We start from the raw sequence: 22,759 nt of genomic DNA, 5'->3' as shown, positions 1-22,759 counted from the left end.
ATTTTTACCCCATAAAACCCCCCGTAAACTCTCGTTCCCATGGTCCGATCATGCTGCATCGCGAACTCGTTCAAATAAACGTAGGTTTACACGTTTGTACCAAATTTCATCGAAATCGGATCATTTTTGCTTGAGTTATCGTGCTAACGGACACATATATATTAGAGGTGTGCGGATAGTGAAATTTCATTTCGGATCGGATAGTTGAGGCTCGGTTCGGATCGGATCGGATATTGGGAGGTTCGGATTAGGATATTTTCGGATTCGGATAGTTCGGCGCGGTTAATAATAAGCTGCAAATGTATTTTTAACTTATAAAACAATGTAAAGCTGTGTAAATAAACTGAAATGACAATTTTGAACTATAGAATTTCAAATTAGCCAAGTCCACAGTTTTCTCTCTCTTGAAAATCACAATTCTCAACGTTTATTTTCAAAAGTTGGTTGCTTGAATTAAGTAGGGGAGAGGGGGATACATTTGAACGGTTTTCAGAATTTTTTTTTTTTGTATTTTTTAAAAAAGGTTATTTGACATCAACAACTGGTTGTACATATAGTTCAAGGTTTCATACATCTAATATTGGTTGTACAAATAAATATAATAATATTTTCTAAGGGAAAAAAAATAATTTTTTAACCCTTGCAAAGTGTTCAAATGTACCCCACCTGGGGGTACCTTTGAACATCCCGGGGGCAGATTTGAACAAACCAGGGGTAGTTTTGAACACACACTTTATTATGTAATTTCAACTATAAAAATGGCATAGTTATAAAGGCTACTTAATTCACATTAATTAAAGTAACAAATAGTTTTTAATAAAACCACAAACATTGGTTCCTAAGTCTGGTCAATTGAAAACACTTATTTTTTTAAGTGATACCATATAATTTTATAATAATATAAAAATATTTCATTGTAATTCTTCTCTTGCACTTGTCGTCGATCTGGAATGGTCCGGAACCTGTTAGTCTAATGGGGCCATAAAATACATACTTATTTTCAATTACTTGAATGTCGTCATGTTTAGGCCATTCGTAGTACAATTCGCCAAGCCCTCGAAATAAAAACTTCATTTTAACAAATCCCTCATCTGGAAAGTCAATAACCCTTCCAATGTACCACGTCAAGTCATAAAACACAGCATAATAATGTTCCAGCAAAGGATTAATCTTTGATTTCATGTCTTGGAGATCAGGTTCTGAATCGACATCAGAAAACACATCATCTCTTGAAGAATCTTCACTTTCCATGTAAAAAATATCATCTTCATTTTCACTTGCTGAATCACTCTCATATTTCTTGGATTTTTGTTTAGAATTTAACCCCCATTTTCCTTTAGGCATTTCAAGTTTCCTCTTAATTGCTTTCTCTCGTGCCATTTTCTTTTCTTCTTTTAGCTTTTTCATTTCTTCTTTTCTTGCTGCCTCCTGCTCTATTCGGTTTTTTTCTGGCGTACAGGTTAAGACTCGAGATTTCCCTTTCTCTCTTTTAGAAATCTTGCCTGTTTTTGTAAGAGTTAATGTTGACAGTGTTGGTAAAGGCCGCACAACTTCAGGTCCAGGAGACACTGTTGTTTTAGGTATGAAAAAAGCAAAGCAGATTTCAGTCCTGGAGAGCTCTGAGCGGAATTAAGTTCATTATTGCTGGTAGACGGAGTAGGCTGAGGATTAGCTCTGTTTAAGTCAACCTGCTGTTGATTGGTAGGCGTAACTGTTACACTTTCAGTTACTGGCGAATCTTCAGGCCTAGGCCTACTTATTTCTGTTGTTACTGTCACGAAATCTTCGTCTGTGAACACTGTGGTTGAGAAAGGAAAAATTCCACATTTTTTAAAACCTTCTGTGATATTTTTACGAGTGAATGCTAAGTCAAAGGCTTGTGATGCATGGGCCGCCAAGTCATGAATAGTGATTTTTCTCCCTTGATTGTTTACTAGCCAGTCATTTTGTACCACAGCTAGTTGTCTCTTAAAGGGTCCTAAAATGGATACGTCCAGTGGCTGGAGACGGTGGCTGCAATGAGGAGGGATTGTTAAGATAATAATGCCATTTTTTCTGGCAAACAAAATTGCATCAAGCGTGCAATGCGATTCATGATTGTCCATTAATAAAAGAACTGGTGATTCCTTCGAACACTGTGTGTGTTTAGCAAAGTGTTGTAGCACTTTCAAAAATAGAGTTCCATTTATCCACCCACTTGTTGGTGAATTAACCAATCCCAAACTCCCTGCTAAAGATCCAACCATGAGGGTATCGTGCATTCTTCGGAAATATAAAGACTGGAGGTATAGTATTACCTGCGGCGTTCACAGCAACACACATTGTGACCATATTACCCCTCTCGCCTGACACAACCTGTCCAACTTGCTTTAAACCTTTTTTGGCGACAACATTGGGAGCTTGGACAACAGTTTTTATGCCCGTTTCGTCTAAATTATAGATTCGGTCAGGATCAAATTTAACTTTTGAATAGACATCTGCCAAATTTGTTTGGAACTCTTCTACCATCTGCTTATTAAATCCTAGAGTTCTCGCCAAGCTTGTGTTCTCTGGCTTCCGGAGGGAAAGAGAACTATGTCTCTTCATATACCCCTTCATCCAGTCCACTCCAGCCATTTCATTTTCCTTCCATTTTTCCGGGCATTGATTAAGGTGAACTGCATATTCAAACGCAAGTTTTCGAATATGCCGATACGTCAGTCCATAGTTCATTTGAGAACAAGAAACTATGTATTGCTCTAATAACACTTCCTGTTCTTCATCAAAGACTTGATTTGCGGTATACTTTGAAGAGTACTTCTTCGATGGCTCGCAGTCTGGGACAGGAACCTCAGGCTCTGGGCCGATTTTAGGTCTTTTTTTTTTGCAGTCTATAAAAAAGGGTGGTGTGCTTGATGCCATACACAGCTGCAGCCTGTCGTAAAGGCATGTTCTCATTAAGAACTGCATTTATTGCAGCCTCTACATCCGCTTCATTGACTTCTGGATGGGTATTTTTTCTTTTGTAAGTACGGACCATCTTGTCCATCTTCAGTTCAATCTGAAAGAAATCAAACTCGTTTTAGTTTTAAGAAAATTATCATAGGCTTAAGAGTTTAGTCTAATTATTAGTTCTTTATAAGTATTAGGTTAGATATATATAAGTTAGAATAATATCAACATGGTTTCAGTTTAGAGAATATTATGTTCTAACATTAGACTTTGAGTGAAGGCCTAGGCCTATTATTGGTTGTAAGTAATTCTTAAATATAGAATGCGCCACATGGTTAGGCCTATCTGGTGTAGAGTGCTCTACAAAACATAAGAACAACAATTATATGCTTTAATTAATAATAATACATTGAAATAAGTAAGCTGTAACAATTTGACTTGTGTTCAAATGTACCCCATTCCCCTTGTTCAAATGTGCCCCAGAGCACATTTTTTCTTAAAAGTAAGGTTATCTCAGTTATACTCTGAGTAAAATATAAGTTTTACATATGTACAGATAGCTTAATAAACACACTTTTCAGTGGTATTAATTAATCATGTTCTTCTATACTATTTCAACTCTTTGTAAAATCCTTACGAATAGAGAACATAAAGTTTCTAACTTACCTTTAAAATCCAACATTCCTCTGAACTGCAGACAAAGGTTGAAGAAATTGGAGGGAAATCACTGACAGACATTCACAGGTTATACAGCTACACATTGACTTGAAAAAAGATTCATCAGCTGCTATTATGGTGGGATATTTGAACTTGTTCAAATGTGCCCCACGTTCAAATGTACCCCCCTCTCCCCTACACTAGCAGCCGAAATCTTCACACAACACCTTAGCTCAGCAGGACTGATGTCAAAGATTTGGGCTTGTTTACTTGAGGTTATGTTTTATGTTGTTTCCTGGTTCTCACAAGACAAGGAGTTCCAGGGTGTCCACATTCTGGAAAGTCAGGGATAGTCATGGAAAGTCATGGAAAAAAATTATGGTCATTGAAAGTCATGGAAATAGGCAAAAAGTCATGGAAAGTCATGGAAATCCCCAATGATGGATGGATTTCAGGGGACCTTTCAATGCTATAGTCGGCCGTAACCGCGACTATTGTAGCATTTTTCAGAATTTTTCACAAATGTACGACAATTTCAATTTATACTGTTGTCTTAGTTTATGGGTTTTGAGTTTGTATTAGTTCATTGTTGTACCTATTGTACTCCATTGTTATCTGTTAATACATATTTCAATATTTTCTGCGAAATAACTTGTCTAGGCAGTATTATTCGTGTGTGTACGGTATATTATAATTTTTGAGTTAAGTTCGTGAGTCATGGAAATCAATGGTTAATGGTCATGGATAGTCATGGAAAGTCAGGGAAATTGATAACAATATTTCTGTGGACACCCTGAGTTCGATCTCAAGTTTATTTTCACATCGTATTTCCTTATGTTTTTGGAACGGATTATTGGCCTTAAGTGGCATTTTGTGGGTTTGCCAAGTTTAGAAAACATCACTAATGCACTTAGCTGGGCTCTAGCTCACGATTTGATGTTGGGCAATTAGGCTTAATACAAAATCGTAAAAGGTGTGTATCCCTGAATTTATAAATTTCATTCTACACTTATTCACTGCCAAACTTAATTCAGTATAACCTTGATGAACCGAGAATTACACTAGCCTACATGACTTCATTACCCCAAGTAAAATACCAAGATACTTACTGCCATGGCCACTTGTACCCTAGCTGGTACTTGGCCTTGCCAACACGCTGTTGCCAATAGTCTCGGTCCCATGCATCTTCCTCTACAAGCCTCATCCTTTCCAAATCTTTTCGTACTTGACCCCACCACCTGGCTTTCGGTCTACCTATTGGTCTTCTTCCCCTCGGATTTCCTCTGAGTGCTATCTTCAGTAGACTCTCCTCCTTTCTCCTTAGGATATGGCCAACCCACCTTAATCTTCTACTCTTAACTTCTCCAATGATATCAGGGTCTTGAAATAATTCTCTTAGCTCCCGGTTGTGGCGGATTCTCCATACTCCATCTTCACATACTGGCCCATATATAGTTCTCAAAACTTTGTTCTCAAAAGTTATTATTTTCTTTTCTGAGTTCTTGCTCAGGATCCAATTTTCCCCTCCATATAAAAGTACAGGTCTTACTATAGTTTTGTAGATTCTAATTTTTGTCTTTCTTGTTAAAAGTTTTGATTTCATTAGTTTACTGCATGCGTACCAACTCTTATTTGCTAAATTTATCCTATTCTGAATTTCCATGTCTTCCGTATTTTTGTCAGATAGTAGAACGCCTAGATAGGTGAAATTATTTACTCTTTGGAATTCATGGTTGTTGACTTGAAAAAACTCTTCATTATTTCCAGCTTCTCCTCTTGTTACTATCATGAATTTGGTTTTTGCATAATTTATTTTTAGCCCTACATACTCAGTTTCATTTATTAGTATCTCCGTTAAAACCCTAAGATCTTCTTTTCTTTCAGCCATCAGTACTAGGTCATCTGCAAAAGCTAATATATTAATATTCGTTCCTAGTTTTAGTCCTATGTGATTTTTTATTGTTTGTAGTGCTTCCTCTAGAGCAATGTTGAATAGGAGGGGGGAGAGTTATTATTCTGTGATTGGAATACCACTCGCCGGCCAGTTCTTTAGGTTTAGGGAAGTAGTGCAAGTCTATATATAGCTTCAAGGTCTTACCCACCCCTTCCAAACTATATTTAGATAATTTTTATAATTGTATTTGAATCGTATAATCTTAGTTTGTTAAAAATGGATTGTATGTTCAACAATTGCAGTCCATTATTGTTATGCAGTATGGTCCCAAATTATTGTTTTTGATTTTGAAACATCACAGTTCATTTGACAAAATTATAGTTGAAGCAGCCCAATGTCAAGTCACGCTTGTGCAATAGTTTGTTTACAAGCTTTCTCCAGACACTGGGGAGGGTCGGGTCTGATAAGCCGTCTATTGTTCACCCCCAAGAATGTCCGACCCTCATTAGTGCCGCTCGGCTGCACTCAGTGGGGAACCCAATACCACAAATCAATCTTTTAAATGAATAAAAATATTTGGTAATAATTGTTTTATTAATATTCACCTTGAAATTTCAATAAATTTGGTGTAAAATTTGACAAAAATCGGCCATTTTAAACGAATATTAATACAGTACCAAATACCAATAAAGTACATTCATTGGTGATTAAATAATAGGTAAAAATTAGATTTTCGTCAAGTTTTACCCCCTGCTGTGCGCTATGTCACAAAAGCTGATAACGACATGGGTGATTAGTAACCATGGCAACTTGTTGAATGCGTGATGATGGGAACCCCAAGAAATAGAAGAACAAAGAGAAAGAATAATGACGTAGTTATCTTTATACCCTTTTTACAATTTCTGTTATTGTTATCTTTATGTAAGATTTTATGATTTTGTTTTATAGGTTTATAAAATAATTCTTATTAACTACGGGAATATTAATTTATAATATATTAACGTGCTTCTCTTCTGAAACAGCAATACCGGATACATAATAAAGGTCAATGACCTAAAATATCACGATTGTGCAATATTGTATTTTGATGTTGAAATTAAAATCACGACAAAAGTTTGTATATATCCATGGTCCCTATAGTTTAATCATTTAATATGTACACAATCAATGCTAAATAATCGTGGTTAGTTCTAACTTTATTACTATTATTCTTACTTTATTTTATTCACTAGCGCTTTCAGAAACTAGGTTTCCATTCAAAAGCGCTAGTAAATAAAACAAATTATTTTATTGGCCTTGCCTTGTTGAACATAGCTGGCTTATTAATTGGAATCCTTCTGTACTTCTCGTCCATAAACTAAAAATAAACTTTTCCACATAAACTACAAAGTACTCCAGTGTTATTGATGTCTTCCATTACTCGTATTTCTCAGAATCTTCGCATTGAAGAAGGAGCACATCATCCGCAAATGACCTCCGCAACACAGCAGCAATCAAAATGTATCAATAACATTAACCCCAACTCCAACTTTAACTCAGACATAACTCGATCATAACATAAAGAATAACGAACGATTTGAATAATAATTATGAGGAACTAGTTGCAGTGCAGTCAATATAAATACTACGACAACGACGCTAGTTAGTGGTTACTGGTTGGTGACCGTGACTTTCTGAAATAGCTGCTGCTACGCCACCAGTTACTAGCGCATGCGCAGAAGCGCGGCATTTTCCGGTCTTGAAAGGCTCGCATCTTGTCCTGTGATTGGAATACCACTCGCCGGCCAGTTCTTTAGGTTTAGGGAAGTAGTGCAAGTCTATATATAGCTTCAAGGTCTTACCCACCCCTTCCCCCTCCGGTCCTACTTGACTCACTACCTGCGCTCCTTTCGAGGTCATTGCCCAACCCCTCCCACCCTTCTATTGTGTTGCCTTTCTATTGTTTCTATTCTGTCTTTTCTGCTTTATCTCTGTTCGTTCCAGATGAATCTAATCGTAAAGCAAAACAGCCGATAACGACTAAACTAGTTATCGGTATTGCATCATACGGCTTCTTTGCCGTTTGCTGTTAGGTCGTTGGAAACGTATTGCTGTAATTTTGTCCTGGGAAACTAATGATGGTTATGGAGATTTAGTTTTCTGTCCAAAACGTCAAAATATATTGTCTATCCGAAAAAGTCGGATATATAACGGATAGTGTCGGATATCGAATTTGGGCTCGGTTCGGATACGGATATCCGAACCGAACCGAATCCGACCCGATTTTTCGGATATCCGCACACCTCTAATATATATATATGAATTTGAACAGATGGTGTTTTTGGCCTCTAGGGACCTCAAAACGAAAAAAAAATCGGTCCCGCGACCAGGTCTTACCATGAGAGAGAGAGAGAGAAAATTCTTTATTTATTACACACTGTTTTGCAGCAATAAATACAAAAAATAAAAATATCACATGGGTCACAATGACCTGTGCGTGATAGAGAATTGGAACCATATATATATATATATATTGGAACCATGAGTACTACGGTAATAGCTTATTCCCTATATGGGAAATTCGCTAAAATGAAATAATGAAATAATATACATAAATAGCCTACAATATTTATTCATATTTTATTGTCAAATAATATTATGATTATAGATAGAAGTTAAAACAAACAAAAATCAGGTAATTAATGAATTTTGGCCCGAGACCTGAAGGCAGCCCGACCCGACCCGACCCAACCCGAACCAAAAAAGTCTGACCCGCAGCCCCTAATATTTAGGCCCAAAAAAGTTGTTTGACTAAGGAGAGCCTTTTATGCCTATTTTATGACATGACCAAGGCCTTTGACCTGCTAAACCATAGTGTCCTGCTTCGTAAACTACTTTCCCTGGGAATTGCAGGAAGACCTCTGCATTGGATATTCTCTTATTTAAGAGACCGCCACTTGGTCGTATCACTCAAGCATTTGGGGAATGACAATACTCTGCGCACATATAAGTCGGCTCCATCCCCTGCCATGAATGTGGGTGTTCCACAGGGATCAAACCTAGGGCCTCTATTGTTCTTGCTCTATGTTAATGACCTACCTGGCTCCATAACATCTGGAAATGTGTGGCTTTTTGCTGACGATATATGTCACCTAATCTGTAACTCTGATCGTGTCAGTATTATTGAATACTTGAATACTTACTTACTTACTTGAATACTTGAAGGCTTCGTCTCTGAGCGGGATTCCGGATGGACTGCGTCAAATTTAATTTAAAAAGTAAACTGAGATGGCGGCGAGTTAAAAAAGTGGCACGTCATCTAATTCTTTAAATGTGTAAATAGGCCTATTTTGAAGTTTTTCCTTCACTGAGGTTTTAAACCCAGCCACATCCATACTTTTGACTTCTTCAGGCAGACTATTGTAGAGTTTAATTGCGGTCACTGGGAAGCTATTCAGGGATTTGGACAGTCTGCATTGAGGGGTGTCGAGGTTTCTAGCGTTCCTGGTGTTATGCTGATGTATATCTTGTCTTCTTCCATACATAGAGATGTTCTGGCGTACGTGTTCAGACAATTGAGGACATATTGTCCATAAACAGTCAGGATGCCGAGACGTTGAAAGATAGGCCTATGAGTAAAATCTTTGCCTGTTATTTCAGTAGAGGTTATCACTCTCAACGCCTCCTGTTGAAGATACTCAATCTAGTTTAATTGAGATGCAAAATTGGTGTAACGAAAACTGCTTGATCTTGAACTCTGATAAGACAAACCTTATGGAATTTTACATTAGGAAAAAACCTGAACCAGCTCCTCAACTAGTGCTAGATGGGGTCGCACTCACTTCCCGTGAAAGAGTAAAATATCTTGGCCTGCACATAACAGAAAATCTAAAGTGGGATGTACATATTAGTTCAATAGCTTCAAGATTAAGATCTGTAATCAATTTAATTACTAGGCTCCAGAAATTGGTCCAGACTGACATTTTGTTAAAAGTTTACTATGGATGTTTTCACAGTATAATATCTTATGGAATAGTATTCTGGGGAGGTAGTACCATGGCCAATAGGATCTTTCTCCTCCAGAAACGAATTATTAGGAGAATGTGTGGTGCTCAACGTCTTGCTCACAGTAGGCCCCTGTTCAAGGACCTTGGAATTTTAACCCTCCCATCACTATTTATTTTAGAATCTGCCATCTTGGTGAGAAATAATCCGGACATCTTTTTCACAAACAATCTGGTCCATTAGTACAACACGAGAAGAGCTAATCAAGTACATGTACCCCAAGTTAACTCAACTTTGGCCTGCAAGAGCCCATATTTTAGTAGTGTCAAGATCTACAACTCACTACCAAGGAACATTATCCAAGAGCAAAATTTCAATAAATTTAAGAAGATGTTAAAGGAATATTTATGTGAAGCGGCCTATTTTAAAGTAGAAGATCTGTTCAATTAGGCCTATTATTGTTTTTCTACCCATTTGACGACCACGTCGCAGGAGCGATGCTAGTGGGACATCATCAAGTACAAGTACAAGTATGTTTGTGGTTTGTAATTCTAGTTGTTTTAAATCTTAATTGTAACTAATTATTGTTTGTATTTTCCAGGTATGCCTTCAATAAAAATAAAGATAAACTCTAACTTCCCACTTCCTTCACTGTTAGAATCCGATGACAGCGAGTTAGAAGATCTCTTAGATGATATTTTAGAACGAGGACGCAACCTTACAAAAAAAACACCTGCTGCCAGAGTTCCTTTAGGAATAGCCACTAAGTAAGTACTACTTAGTTGTTCTTTTCTTAGCAAATCTATGTTTCTCTTATTTGCTAAAGCAAACTGGTTAAGTTTGAATTAGAAATATTGTGCAGGAACGTCATGCAGGAATTTAGTTACAGACTGATGGATTTTAAAATGACTCCAGTTATCAAAATGTTCCCCCATTTTAAGTTAGACATAACACCTACAGCGTTGTGTGGAAACAAAAATAATTATCTTCCACTTTTTACTTAAGTTTAATTCTGATTAAAAGTATTTTTTATTTAAGACAATATGGATACCTTTCATATTTATTTTAGTTTGATCAAGTACTTATTATTTTCAGTGTGTCAACATCCCTGGACTCAAGGCTTGAGTATGGTGTAGACACTAATGCAGAAGTTACTGTTCGAAGAATGACAATTCATGGAGCTTACACACTACCAATGAGTGTTAATGCGCCCATAGCAGGCCCTCAGACTGTGAGTATTACATCTATTAACAGAAAACCATAAATATTTAGAGATGGAATGAGCAAATTTGATGGTTGCTTTCCCCAAACAAATATATGCAGGGCTCAATTTGAAACAAAACTTAGTAAAATAGTTCAGCCACAGCAAACCTGATGACTAAATAATAATTCCATAAACAAGTTGTATTTATTTTCCATCCAAATAACATTAGATTTCATAAGTACTTACCTAGGTTTACAAAATCAGCTTTATTATAATAATAAATTACTTTCAATTTCCTATCGTAGTCAACAGTAGTTGGTTCAGTGGTCAACAGTAGTTGATTCAGTGCACATAAAAGGCTTATTGGATGTTTGCTTAAGATCTTCATAATTTATTACGAGGGTGATGATGCAATAAAAAACCAATTATCAGTCCCAAATCCATTAATATTTTATCACGACAATAATTGTTGTTTCCAAGAACTGTTGAGTTTTATCACTTTTATTCCTTTACTACTTTCCCCAATTCTATTTTATCATAAAAATAATAGTTTTATGAAGACTGTTAAATTTTATCTCTAACTCAGTAGGCCTACTGTGGACCTGGAACAAATTTAGGGAGGAGATTAGCAAGAGGTGATCAAGGCATAAATAAATTGGATGCTGCATGCAAAATCAACGATATAGCTCACTCAAGATCGAAGAATAGTAAAATTAGATCAGTGGCTGACAGATTATTAGCTTGATAAAGGGTAAAAGCTTCAGACTCTAGTATTAGTGAGAGAGCTGCCGCCTGGGCAGTTACTAACATAATGAATACTGAAGCAAAATTTGGTTGGGGAAAAAGGCAGACTTGAAAAATTTAAAAATAAATAAGAAAGAAAATACCTGTTGGGAAAAATAAAAAAAATCCTAAATGTGCCTGCAAGAGGAAAAATAAACGTGGTAAAATATATATAAAAAAATTTGGTCGGAAATAATTGATCAGTTGTGTAAAATTATCTTGTCAAATTGTTGCTTCAAACATGTTTATTCCTAAAAATTTTTATCGTAATTTTATTACCACTTTATCATAGCTATTCATTAGGGATGGGCGAGATTGGATTTTTAGTTCGAGACGAGACGAGACTAGATTTTTTATTTCTCATAAAATTTCGAGACGAGATCGAGACGGGATTTCCCTTCTCATACACAACGGGAAATGCACGTTCAAAATTTTTACCTGATTTTGTAACATTGTTAGATGACTGTTTAAATACAAAAATAATGATAATAGGCAAGAATATTTACAATCTTTTATTAAAAAACATCAGCATAACATTTTTTTATTAATCACGCCTAACTTATTAAAAATGCCTACGATTAGGAAACATAGTGATATCAGTTAGGATAGAGTTCAACTTATCCTAAAATAAAATAAATCATAAAATAAAAGTAATATAAATTTTTATAAAATAGTTACTTGTTTTGACTTTTTATAGTAATAAAACATTCCTCACACTGCTTACACTTAACAAAACTTCTCAAATGTTATTAAAGTAATATTATTAAAATAATTAAAGTAATATTAACATTTAACGAATTAATTAAATAAGAACGCCTTCGCAAAGGAAACGCAACTACAACACGCTCCTGTATTGCGGGTATTGCATTGACTTTCTGCAGGCGTTTTTAATTTTTTTTTTTTTCTCGTCTCGATAAAAATCTTGGCCAAAAAAAATCTCGTCTCGTGTAACGAGATTTAAAATTTTCCGAAATTTCGAGACTTGACCATCCCTACTATTCATAGTATCTCAGAGTAAAATAGGTAAAGCCTTTATCTTAACTGTGTTTTTTTTTTCTTGACACAATCCTCTTAAGAGTGAAAGGCTTTAATAATGTGTGGTACAGTAATTGTTGTTAGAAAACCATTAATATAGGGTACTATTCATTTTTTTAGTAATGTCAATGTATTAAAATTGAAAATAATGGTTTGAATACAATTCTGAGAAGAAAACCGCAAAAATACCAGTAGTCGCGTACCATACCGATTTTGTACCGAGAACCGAGGTACGAAATATTGTACCATACAAACCTTAAATTTTCTGTACCGCAGACCCCTAACAGGGAAGAAAGCTGTTTTAATTATTGTAAAATGTTAATATAGGGTGATTACCGAGAAACGCATGTTTTTCAAATAACTAGTATTCAGACAATTCAAAGCAAAAAATATATTTATGAGTGGAAAAACAGTGTACACAATATGCAATTTCAGAATAAAATTACTTACAATTTAGTGTTTAAAAATTACAGTACATATCTAAGGTGGTCGCCTTCTGCTTTGATACAGTGTTGAAGGTGTTCCTTAAAACTTGCTACGGATTTTGCTAACATATCTCTAGGAATGGCGTTGATTTCCTGGCGAATCGCTTCTTTAAGTTCCTGTATTGTTTGTGGGTTGTTTATGTAAATTCTAGATAAAAAACCATTGAAAGAAATCTGGAACTGCAAGATCCGGTTAGCGAGAAAGCCAAGTGACATCACCAAAACGTGTGATAACTCTTGTAGGGGATGTTCGAAGAAGGAATTCCATACCAAGCAGAAGGCGACCATCTCAGAGATGGAATTTTTTTAAACTAAATTGTAAGTAATTTTATTCTAAAATTGCATATTGTGTACAGTGTTTTTCCACTCGTAAATATAACTTTTTATCTGAATTGCCTGAATACTCGTTATTTGAAAAACATGCGTTTCTCGGTAATCACCCTATTATAAGCTAACTACAACATATAAATTTGAAATGTTCAGTTTTTTTTTTTTTTTTTTTCTCTGTAACCTTTAATCATTTAATCCCACAACAACGCTTCAATGTACAAAATTATTTGTTTTTTAAGCTCTTCCTAATAGTTTTAATGAAAATTAGGCATTTTTATGTTTAAAAGGCAAAAATAATAAATCAACAATTTCTGAAGAATGTTAAAACCTTTTATCACTTTGTTTCTATTACCCAATCTTCTAAGTGTGTGTTCCTTGTTATTCATTTAAGTGTATCCAGCCCTACTTGTGCATGCAAAATTTAATCAAAATAGGACCAAAATTACTCTAATTAATGTGTTTACGGGCATGGTAATGTTAATATAACAATAAACAATTTGACTAATTTAACACAATATTATTCAAACTAACACAATAACTGAGTGTTTAACTCATTCACTACGAGGTGACTCAAGGCATATTAAACAGAGGAGTGTGACGACTGGTAGGCAACGTTAAACATGTTTAGTTCCTTAAAATTCTTAAACTAATTTTAAAACTGTTTTATGATGGCTATGGATTATCTTGCTAATAAAATAGGCAAGGCTTTTATTTTAAATGTTTTATTTTTCTTGACACAATCCTGTTGGGAGTAAAATATTTTAATAATGTACGGTAATTGTTGATAGAAAACCAGGAGTGTTCAATACTATCCATCCTCATAGTAATGTCGGTTTATGAAAATTAAAAATAATGGATTAGATACAATCTTGAGAAGAAAACACCAAAAATACTTGTAACCGTGTACCGTAAAGATTTTGTACCGAGAACTGAGGAATAAAACAATATACCGTACCAAGCCAGATCCCTAATATTTAAGGATACAGATGATCTGATTACTGGTGTTATACAGGTATCAATGGCTGTAGGGAGCAGCTCCCCCTCTCGCTGGGAGGAGCCTCTGACTGCTCCATGGCAGCAGCCTCAACCAGCCTGTGATCAACCAAGCAGTGTGGACATGCTCAGGAACTGCTTTGATGGCATCTTCCTAGACCTGCTCAACAAGGTATCCCATCCACTAAACAAAAAACATAACAATCCATTCAAAACAGAGTATGACTGATTGTGTGACATTATGTTATTACCTCAAAAACATATTAACAATTTCACCACATGGACAAATTTGATTAGTTCAAATGTTATAATTTCAAGTCAAGCAAAAACCTGTAAACTTTGAACATAAACACATTTTACATTTCGACTCCTTGGATGGAATTGATTAAAAAATTTTATTTCTTTACTTTATTAATGAAAAAAACTAGTGATTGTCGGATCCGGATATCGGACTACCGGATCCGCCGGATCTGAGCTAGAACCGACGCCCGATTGGATCCACAAAAAATCGGATCTTGGGCTGGATCCGGTTTTAATGGATCCGATTTTTTTATACTATTAACACAAAACGGGCGAGTATTCGAGATGTCGAGTTCGAGTAGAGTACGGCCTTGAAACTCGAGCTTATCTTTAAATTCCGCCAGTTTGGTTAAAAATTGTAAAAAATCAATATTTGTTAAAATTTAACTTGCGTTTACATAAAATGATGGATAATTTGTATTACTGTAGATTCTACAGTAATACAAATATAGAAAAAAGCAAGAGGTAGTTTTCCTAACCTATTTTTATAGCTGTCACGACAGAATGGGTCAACTCAAAGCAGTCGCCGGCGACTGACTGGCAATGGTATACAGCTAGTACTGACTTGACACAGAATAGAATGACATGATCGGTAGTGATTTTGTTTTAAACTAGGCCTACTGTTTCACAATAGAAAATTCCACTACTGAACTGTTACGTAAGCAATAAATTTATGTTTATAAAAGTCAGAATAGAAACACTATAAAGGCAAAACAATAGAAGGAAGGAAGGGGTTGTGCAATGACCTCAAAATGAGCGGAATAGCAACATTGAGTAAGGGTTTGGGGGGGGGAGGGAAGGGTGAGACCTTTGAGCTATATTTAGACTAGACTTTCACCACTTCCCATATGGCTGGGTACGGGGATTACAATAGCAGGTTTATTCCTTGCCTGGTTTGACTTTTGTCTTTTTGTGTAGGAGATTTGAATAATCAAAAATATAATTTGAATTGACCACAATTATTTAGCATTGATAATACAATTTGCAAGGGACCAGGAGGGAATAGACCAAATCACTAAAATTAATAGAATAACACACAAAGTAAACAAGAAATGAAATACAGAACACGATGATTTAACACTGTCACTCAATTTTGTTATCTAGAAGGGTCGGTGAACTAATCAATAAATGGCCAAAACCAGGGCGCCAGATTTATCAGCTGAAGAAAAATAGCATTTGGCAATAGAAAAAGGTATGGCCTTTCCTCCCCTTCACACAGTCTCACCACTATCCCTCCCCCCTAAGCCAGGAGGCCCAACACTTTGTCCTTGAAACACCCTAGCCTCTGAAACAATAAACCCTTACACCCGCGTTGCTGTTTTGACAACAGGCTTATGAATGCGTTCACTATTTTTCATTTTCCAGAATTAACCATCAATTATTATTATTTGCAAGGTACAAATAGGAAACTACATGACATTATGGTATTCAATGACCCATGTATTATCAAAAATTAATAATTCATTACTTATTTTGATAATAAAAAGCATTCATTATATATATAATCATCAAAGTAACTGTAATAAATAACCTATTTTATTTATACAAAATAAAATAGGTACAAAATTGTGTGGCCTGTCAAACTGTATAAACAAACATTTTATTCTATAAAATACAGATGGTAAATAGGGGTTGGTTTAAAGGAAATAAAATACAAAACAGATTAATTAATTATTTTGATAAACGATAGAAAGGTTATGGGATTGATTGAACTAAAATAACCGCAGGGAAACTTAAAAGTAGAAAAGTCGTCAACCACAATCTGTTTAATCAGTACATCGTTAGAGAGAGAGGGGGGGAGAGAGAGGGATAGCAGATAGGGGCGTTTGATAGGGAATCTGAAAAAGTAAACAAACAAGGAACAACGACGCGACAATACTCGTTTATAGCCTTATTGTCTCGCCCACTACATTTACACACGTGACCACTTTATGTTTCTTCCTTATCTTTCATCCGTCCCAAAATGGAATTCCTGAAATAGTTTGTTGGTATAATCTCCCCTCCCACACAAGGCGCAGTGCTCAGTGCGCACTGTAGGTTGTCACGGCAACCGTGTGTCGTCATAGCGACGAGCCAATCACGCACTCGCACTTCGTTGTAGATTACGATACGAATAGCTGTGTTAGAAAGACAACGCGATAGGTGGTAGTTTGTCTTTTTCGTATATCCTCAAAATTACGATCGATAATCAGATAATCATTGCGCAACGTAGAATTGTGATAACTTTGTTTTCAATAACTACACATATTAAGTGTTTTTATATGGACACAGTTAGTCTTTGACATTGCCTAGCCATATGAATTATTTTATCATAAAAAACCCGCCCTTGAAAAAAGAAAAAACGTATCTGTATTTGGATCCGATTTTTCAAAAGATCCGGATACGGATCCGGTACCGACATTTTTTTGGATCCGCCCATCACTAAAAAAAACATTATAATAAGCTACAATATTGTAGACAGGGTCATTAGAAGGTCAAGTCATCCTTTCTTTTTAACTGTGAATGTGCCGCTTATTGATACCCCCAATCAATGTGTCTTACACATTGGTATCAATATCTAGAATATCATAGTCGTGGCCAATACCAATACCTGAATAGGCAAATTTTAGGAAAATGAATGTTGTAGCTTGTAGCCATTACATTTTTTGTACCATGGCAAACTTATCTTAATTTTTAACTTGGAACTATAATAAACTCAATCTCGATGACATGTTCATGTTCATAACAACAATTAAGTATTCTTAACCTCTTGACTCCCGAGTAAGTTAGGTCATGCTACTTTCCCCAGCCCGGGTATGTTTAGATAATTTTCAGAAAATTATAAAAAATTAAAAAAACTAAGATAACATATATAAATATATATTTTTTTGTTCAGAACAAACTGAAGAGCAATAAAATAACAAACTAAATTTATAAAATATTGAATAAAAAAAGTTTTATTTAAAAAAAGTCAAAATTTGTAAAATTTTTACAAAATTTTTCAAACTTAGCTATCATAAAAATTATTTTATTCAAATAAAACTCTTACTCATTATATACATTTTGTAGATAATTTATTTCCCTACATAGAAACATATAATACATGTACTATCAATATTTATTGTGTCATCATGTGAAATATAATCACCACTTACCCGGGAATCAGGTTTTGAGGTTATACCAACGTCATACACTGTTAGGCCTAACCCTTCATCACCATCACTGCACTGAACACTAAAATTGTCATCGAAATTGCCGTAATAATCCACTCCCGATATATCACACAACCTTTGATTATTTAAGTATAAACTAATTTCATTATCTTGAAGAGAACACGATGTTCCGACACGATTATTCATTATTTTCAAACAAACTAGCTACATACGTAATTGCACAACACACAACAAAACGTCAGCTGAGTTCTAACTTCTAAACATCGCAGCAGTGATGCATGTCAAGCTAGCGCAAAACAAAATATACCACGAGAATCAGCGTTTTTTCCCAAATATAATGGTGCCAAACACGGCATATTATTCTTCTTCCTGCAGTCGTAGTTAGCGCGGCAAATTCAAACTGCACGCGGACGCGTATACGCGCCCGTGGGTTCCCAGCGGGGCTACTGCACGGACGCGTATACGCGCCCTTGGGATTCAAGAGGTTAACCTCAGCTGTTCTTCCTGCAGATACTTCTTGGTTAGGGGTGTGCGATGTATCGAAATTCAGGTTTGATTTGATTCTGTGATGATCAAAAAACTATTCGATTCATGGGGAAGGGGCCGATTATAAGGCATATACTGAGACATTGCCATACAAGTTATTAGCATCAAGGTACATGTCATTTATTCATTGAGACATTGCTTAGCCATACAAGCTTTTAGCACATGATGTATACCAACTATGAAAAAAGTTGAAGGGTTCTGGAAAAAAACGGGGAAATCCGGATTTTTTGGAGCGATTCAGGAATTTTTGATTTTAAGCCCCTGTAGAAGATTACAATCGTTAAATGCGTCAATGCGTCTGCGAAGTTCGCGTGATAGAAAAATTCACGCATTTGCCCCGATCGTGAAGACTGTGATGACGTTTCCGTGACCGCTGGATACAATCGTTAATGTCTGCAAACCGGGGGAGATGTCAAAAATTTTCCCATGATCGAGGATGATGATGATGATATTTCTGTGACCGATGGAGACAACGATAATGTTCACAAACCACAGGAGCCATCCAGGATTTTGCCACAATCGTGGAAAACTTGTATGACCTTTCCGTGACCGCGAGAGACAACGATAAGTCTAAAAATCATGGAAGATCTCTAGAATTTTGCCGTGATCGTGGAAGACTATGATGATGTAAATACAAATTCTGGAAGAGGCAAGCAATTCACTGACATTTCCAGCAATACATGTTCTTCCCATTTATAATTTAAAATAAATATTTTTCACCTAAGCCTATAAGTCATATATGTGTAGCAACCACACACGGGAAGGGTGGAAACTCAATGATCGATTGCAGAAGAGAATTCAATACTTAATTTTTTACAGTATGTTAAACGAACAAATAATTTTTAATAGGTTACTAGCAATTGGAAATACAGACTATTTAGATGAAACTATTTAAAATTGAACATATTTTTGAAACGGACATGCCACCTGCGAGGAAGGGGAAGATAGTGCATAATCGCGGCTCACCGACACTTTGAACCCGACTGACTGATTACCCCAGGTTCGGCGGTCCTACACGTCACATAGAATGATGACACCTAATGTCAGCAAAACAATCAGGCATGCATTCCATGCCACAATCCAAACAACCGAACGTGATGTAGCAATCGATGTACTCAACACTTTGTGACACTCAACAAAACCCCAAATAAATTGCAAGACAATGCTGCTGGCTAGCGGAGTTGCGACACGCTTGCCACTGACTGATTGCCAATATTAACGGCAATAGCCAAAACCGGGCTTTGGGCTGGTACCCACAATCAAACTAAAAAAATATGGTTAATAACTGCCTGACCATCACATATGAGTCACATGTATGAGTGCATATATAAGTTTTGGTATTGACACATCTCTACTTTAACTACAGTATCTTACCTTAAAGCACTTCATCCGAAATCAAATTATTGCGCTCCCCAGACAATTGTTTTCTTGTCGACCTTACAAGTTAAAGCGCCCAATGAATGCCTGTAGCTTCCCAAATTCCCAAATCCTAATCCAAGATAGAGAAAATTAAAAACATTGTAAATTTAAAATTCCCGTGTTATTATTACGGAGAGTACATAAACTGTTGTAGTTTGCTTGTTTATAAGTCGACGGAATCCACGCCTCAGTAAAATTGGGAATCGAAGGAAAAAAGTTAATGTGTATTGGATGTAATGCAAGCAATGAGCTCCCCTACTATTGAGTTACATTTGCATATGGTTGTTAGTTTTCACAGTTTTTTATAATTATAATTGTATAGTAAATTAATTGTTATGCTTATTTTACTAAGTTATTGTTAGATTTTTTTTATTTTTATTATCTGAAGTGTGAAGAACTTTTATTTTGATTTTAAGCAGCCAAATAAGGACTCTTATCACGCACAGGTCATTGTGACCCATGTGATATTTTTATTTGATTCATGTAATGCTGCAAAATAATTTGTTGTAAATAAAGAAATTCTCTCTCTCTTATAATTATATCTTAATGAAACTTGGCAAATGTATTTATTGTAAACTAAGCTATTAATATATTAGTTGACTCACTATTAATCTCCCTGTAGCAGCAAACCTAGGTACTCATGAAACCTAATGTTATTGAAATTGATTTAATTGAAAATCAGATCAGGGAAATGGAAACTCACTTAATATGCAGGATTGCTGTGGTGGGGGTATTTAGCCTATTCCATGAAGTGCAGAGATGTTAGTGCAACCTTTGACTGCATGGAAAGTGAATAGGTTGCTGCAGATCTCTGGAGGTAGCTGAGAACACAAAACACTGAAAGATTTTTTTTTTAAATTTTAGCTTTAATGGCCGCCATTTTGAAACGACTTGATCAAACTCGACCATTGACAACCTAGGGCGAGATAATGTATTCAAGCACTTGTGTGCCAAATTTCTTAAAAATCGGTTCAGGCATTCGGTCATTATAGCCAATTCATGGCGACCCAGCATCCTCTTACGGCCGCCATCTTGATGACGTCATTACGGACGACCGAGGTCCTTAAAAATTGGGGTCTGGGCGGTTTTAGGTTCAGAAACTTGTATACTATAACCACCTAAAATTGCAGCCAGAACTGAAATATTCTGCCACTATATGCTACTATACAACCCCACTATAAATAAAAAAGATAAGTCACCAGAAGCAATTGAAAGAACTAGATCAATAAGTCATAAGGTAGTTATATATTATAGCGATAGGGTATTTTAATATGTAAATAATTTATTAGTAGAATGAAGTTTTTGTTGAATCAACAAGTAAAATTACCGAACAATAGTTAGAAAACCCATAAATTTAAAGAAAAGTTTATACATTTTACTCATGAACTTGTACAAAATAATTTAAAGTCAAATTTTACAATTAGAAACTTAAACTAAATGAGTGTGACCCATTACCCCAAATAACCCCTTAACACATTTTTGAATTAGCCTGGCATATTTCTTTCAAGTTTCAAAATTAATTGTATTATGTTTATTATAAGATGGGTACAACTATTTCACCTTTTTTTTAATAAAGGAATTTCAATAGGAAATTACAGTAGAACCTCTTTAATCCGAACTAATTGGGACCAGGGGTAGTTCGGATTACAGAACATATTGTTGTTTTTACATAACAATAGCTAAAACATGGCTAAAATTGATCAACATTATTTTGGGAAAAGTGAAAAAATGTTTTATAAAGTAAAATACAGTGTTTATTTTAGGGACGGACGGGATTGAATTTTTAGTTCGGGACGGGACGGGACGGGAATTTTATTTCCTTCCCGATTTTCGGGACGGGACGGGACGGGATTTTTTCTGTGCATAAAAAGAAAGTCTTGAGTATTGCAGTTACCAAAAAAAGACATACAAAATCAATTTTTACCGTTTGTGGTACTGATCTATAAAAACCAAAAAAATGGGTAACAATATACAGGTACCTATAGAAACTTGTGACTCACAGTCACGGTGCAATCGTCGGCATGACTCGCGGTCAGGGGATGATGGCCGGTATTACTGGCGGTCACGGCATGATCGACAGTATGACTCACGGTCACGGCGCGATCGTCGGCATGACTCCGCGGTCACGGCGCGATCGTCGGCATGACTCCGCGGTCACGGCGCGATCGTCGGTATGACTCGCGGTCACGGCATGATCGACAGTATGACTCACGGTCACGGCGCGATCGTTGGCATGACTCAGCGGTCACGGCGCGATCGTCGGTAGGACTCCACGGTCACGTCTTGATCGTCGGTATGACTCCGCGGTCACGGGGTGATCGCCGGTATGCCTCGCGGTCACGGCACGATCGTCGGCATGATTCCGCGGTCACGGCACGATCGTCGGTATGACTCGCGGTCACGGCGCGATCGTCGGTAGGACTCCGCGGTCACGGCGCGATCGTCGAAATGACTTCGTCTCCTGCGTTCGCGGACCTATCGCTCGCAATAGCGGCGTCATCGGCACTCACGAAGCGGCAAAATCGCCGACGATCGGACCAAATCCCGTCCTGAAAAATTCCCGAATCAAATGTAATCCCGTCCCGATAATCGGGAATATTATTTTCCCGAAAAATTCCCGAAATTTCGGGACCCGTCCATCCCTAGTTTATTTAATACAGTAGTAAACATGGTGAATAAACAGTACTGTAAATTAAATACAGTATACAGTAAAGAACTGCTGTCCTGTGTATAGAGTACAGCAATGAGGGGTTCGGATTAGTGGACGTTCGGATTAGTGGATGGAGGGGGAAGTCCCTGTTGCTGTTAGAACTGCTAAACTTGTGCTCCTCAGTTTCTGCTAAATTTCTATGAAAATACTGTGTTTTTTAACAAGTGTTTTACATGTAAATGTTCAGTTTGTTTTTCTGTGCCAATATAAGAAACCGGTTTTTTTGTTTAAGTAACCAGTTGCAGATGTTTTATGTTTTATTAAATAAAATTTCAAGGAATATCAGGTTCGTTCAGATATTAGAGATAAGATGGGTCATGAGATAAGAGTCCAGTG

General features: G+C 36.3%; 1 protein-coding gene across 1 annotated transcript in view; it reads left to right on the top strand.

The window, feature by feature from the left end:
* Nucleotides 1–22,759, top strand: part of LOC129000182 (baculoviral IAP repeat-containing protein 6) — a 274,298-nt gene that overhangs the window by 141,895 nt on the left and 109,644 nt on the right. The window contains exons 32-34 of the mRNA XM_054427130.1: nucleotides 10,068–10,233; nucleotides 10,562–10,697; nucleotides 14,316–14,468. Of these exons, the coding sequence (XP_054283105.1) occupies nucleotides 10,068–10,233; nucleotides 10,562–10,697; nucleotides 14,316–14,468 (455 nt within the window). The remainder of the gene's footprint in view (nucleotides 1–10,067; nucleotides 10,234–10,561; nucleotides 10,698–14,315; nucleotides 14,469–22,759) is intronic.

Source organism: Macrosteles quadrilineatus, unplaced genomic scaffold, assembly GCF_028750875.1.
Source record: "Macrosteles quadrilineatus isolate MER2022 unplaced genomic scaffold, UCM_ALF_1.0 Scaffold_1__1_contigs__length_201487025, whole genome shotgun sequence".
Lineage (NCBI taxonomy): Eukaryota > Metazoa > Arthropoda > Insecta > Hemiptera > Cicadellidae > Macrosteles > Macrosteles quadrilineatus.
Note: the sequence above shows the minus strand (reverse complement) of the source record. Positions and strands in the feature narration are given on the sequence as shown.